The 459-nt window shown below is 54.9% G+C and overlaps 1 protein-coding gene across 1 annotated transcript; it reads right to left on the reverse strand.

Moving 5' to 3' along the window:
* Positions 1-7: 7 nt before the first annotated feature.
* On the reverse strand, positions 8-224 carry PHALS_02534 (uncharacterized protein; the record flags this gene model as incomplete). The annotated part of the gene is made up of 2 exons (XM_024720679.1): positions 8-41; positions 66-224. Coding segments are annotated over 2 exons (193 nt in total), but the record flags the coding sequence as incomplete, so codon positions are not given.
* Between the last annotated feature and the right edge of the window lie 235 nt (positions 225-459).

The raw sequence follows: 459 nt of genomic DNA on the forward strand, positions 1-459 counted from the left end.
CATCTACCCCCAAGAATCTTGACTTCTTGACCGGCAAGGTTCTGGCAAGCTTATTTTGTCTTTACCTTAATGCGGATGCCACCTCCTGGCGCTTTTGTCAGCTGACCCAGTTGGTGTTGGTCAATCTGCTGCTGGACAAAGGGGTTGCCATGGTCCTTGAGCAGCGAGGCGAGAGTTTTGCTTGGCGCGGTGCGTTGGAATGCGTGGCGAGTCTCAATGATCATCACATAACGCGCACGAGGCAGCACGTATGGGCGAGCTCACTCAATCGAGGCGGCGAGTTGATTTCAGTCACCACCAGCTTCATACAAAGCATCAACGTCTCCGATGTCCACTGCTTTGGGCCGTGGCATCTTGACACGCGGTGGATTAGATGTTTCAACGTTGTCGCGACGGATCTTTGAGGAGCGCTGAAGCAAGGCGCGAAGCGACGGTGTGCCCGCGGTTGTTTGGACGCTC

This window comes from Plasmopara halstedii (genome assembly GCF_900000015.1).
Source record: "Plasmopara halstedii genome assembly, contig: Scaffold_204, whole genome shotgun sequence".
Lineage (NCBI taxonomy): Eukaryota > Oomycota > Peronosporomycetes > Peronosporales > Peronosporaceae > Plasmopara > Plasmopara halstedii.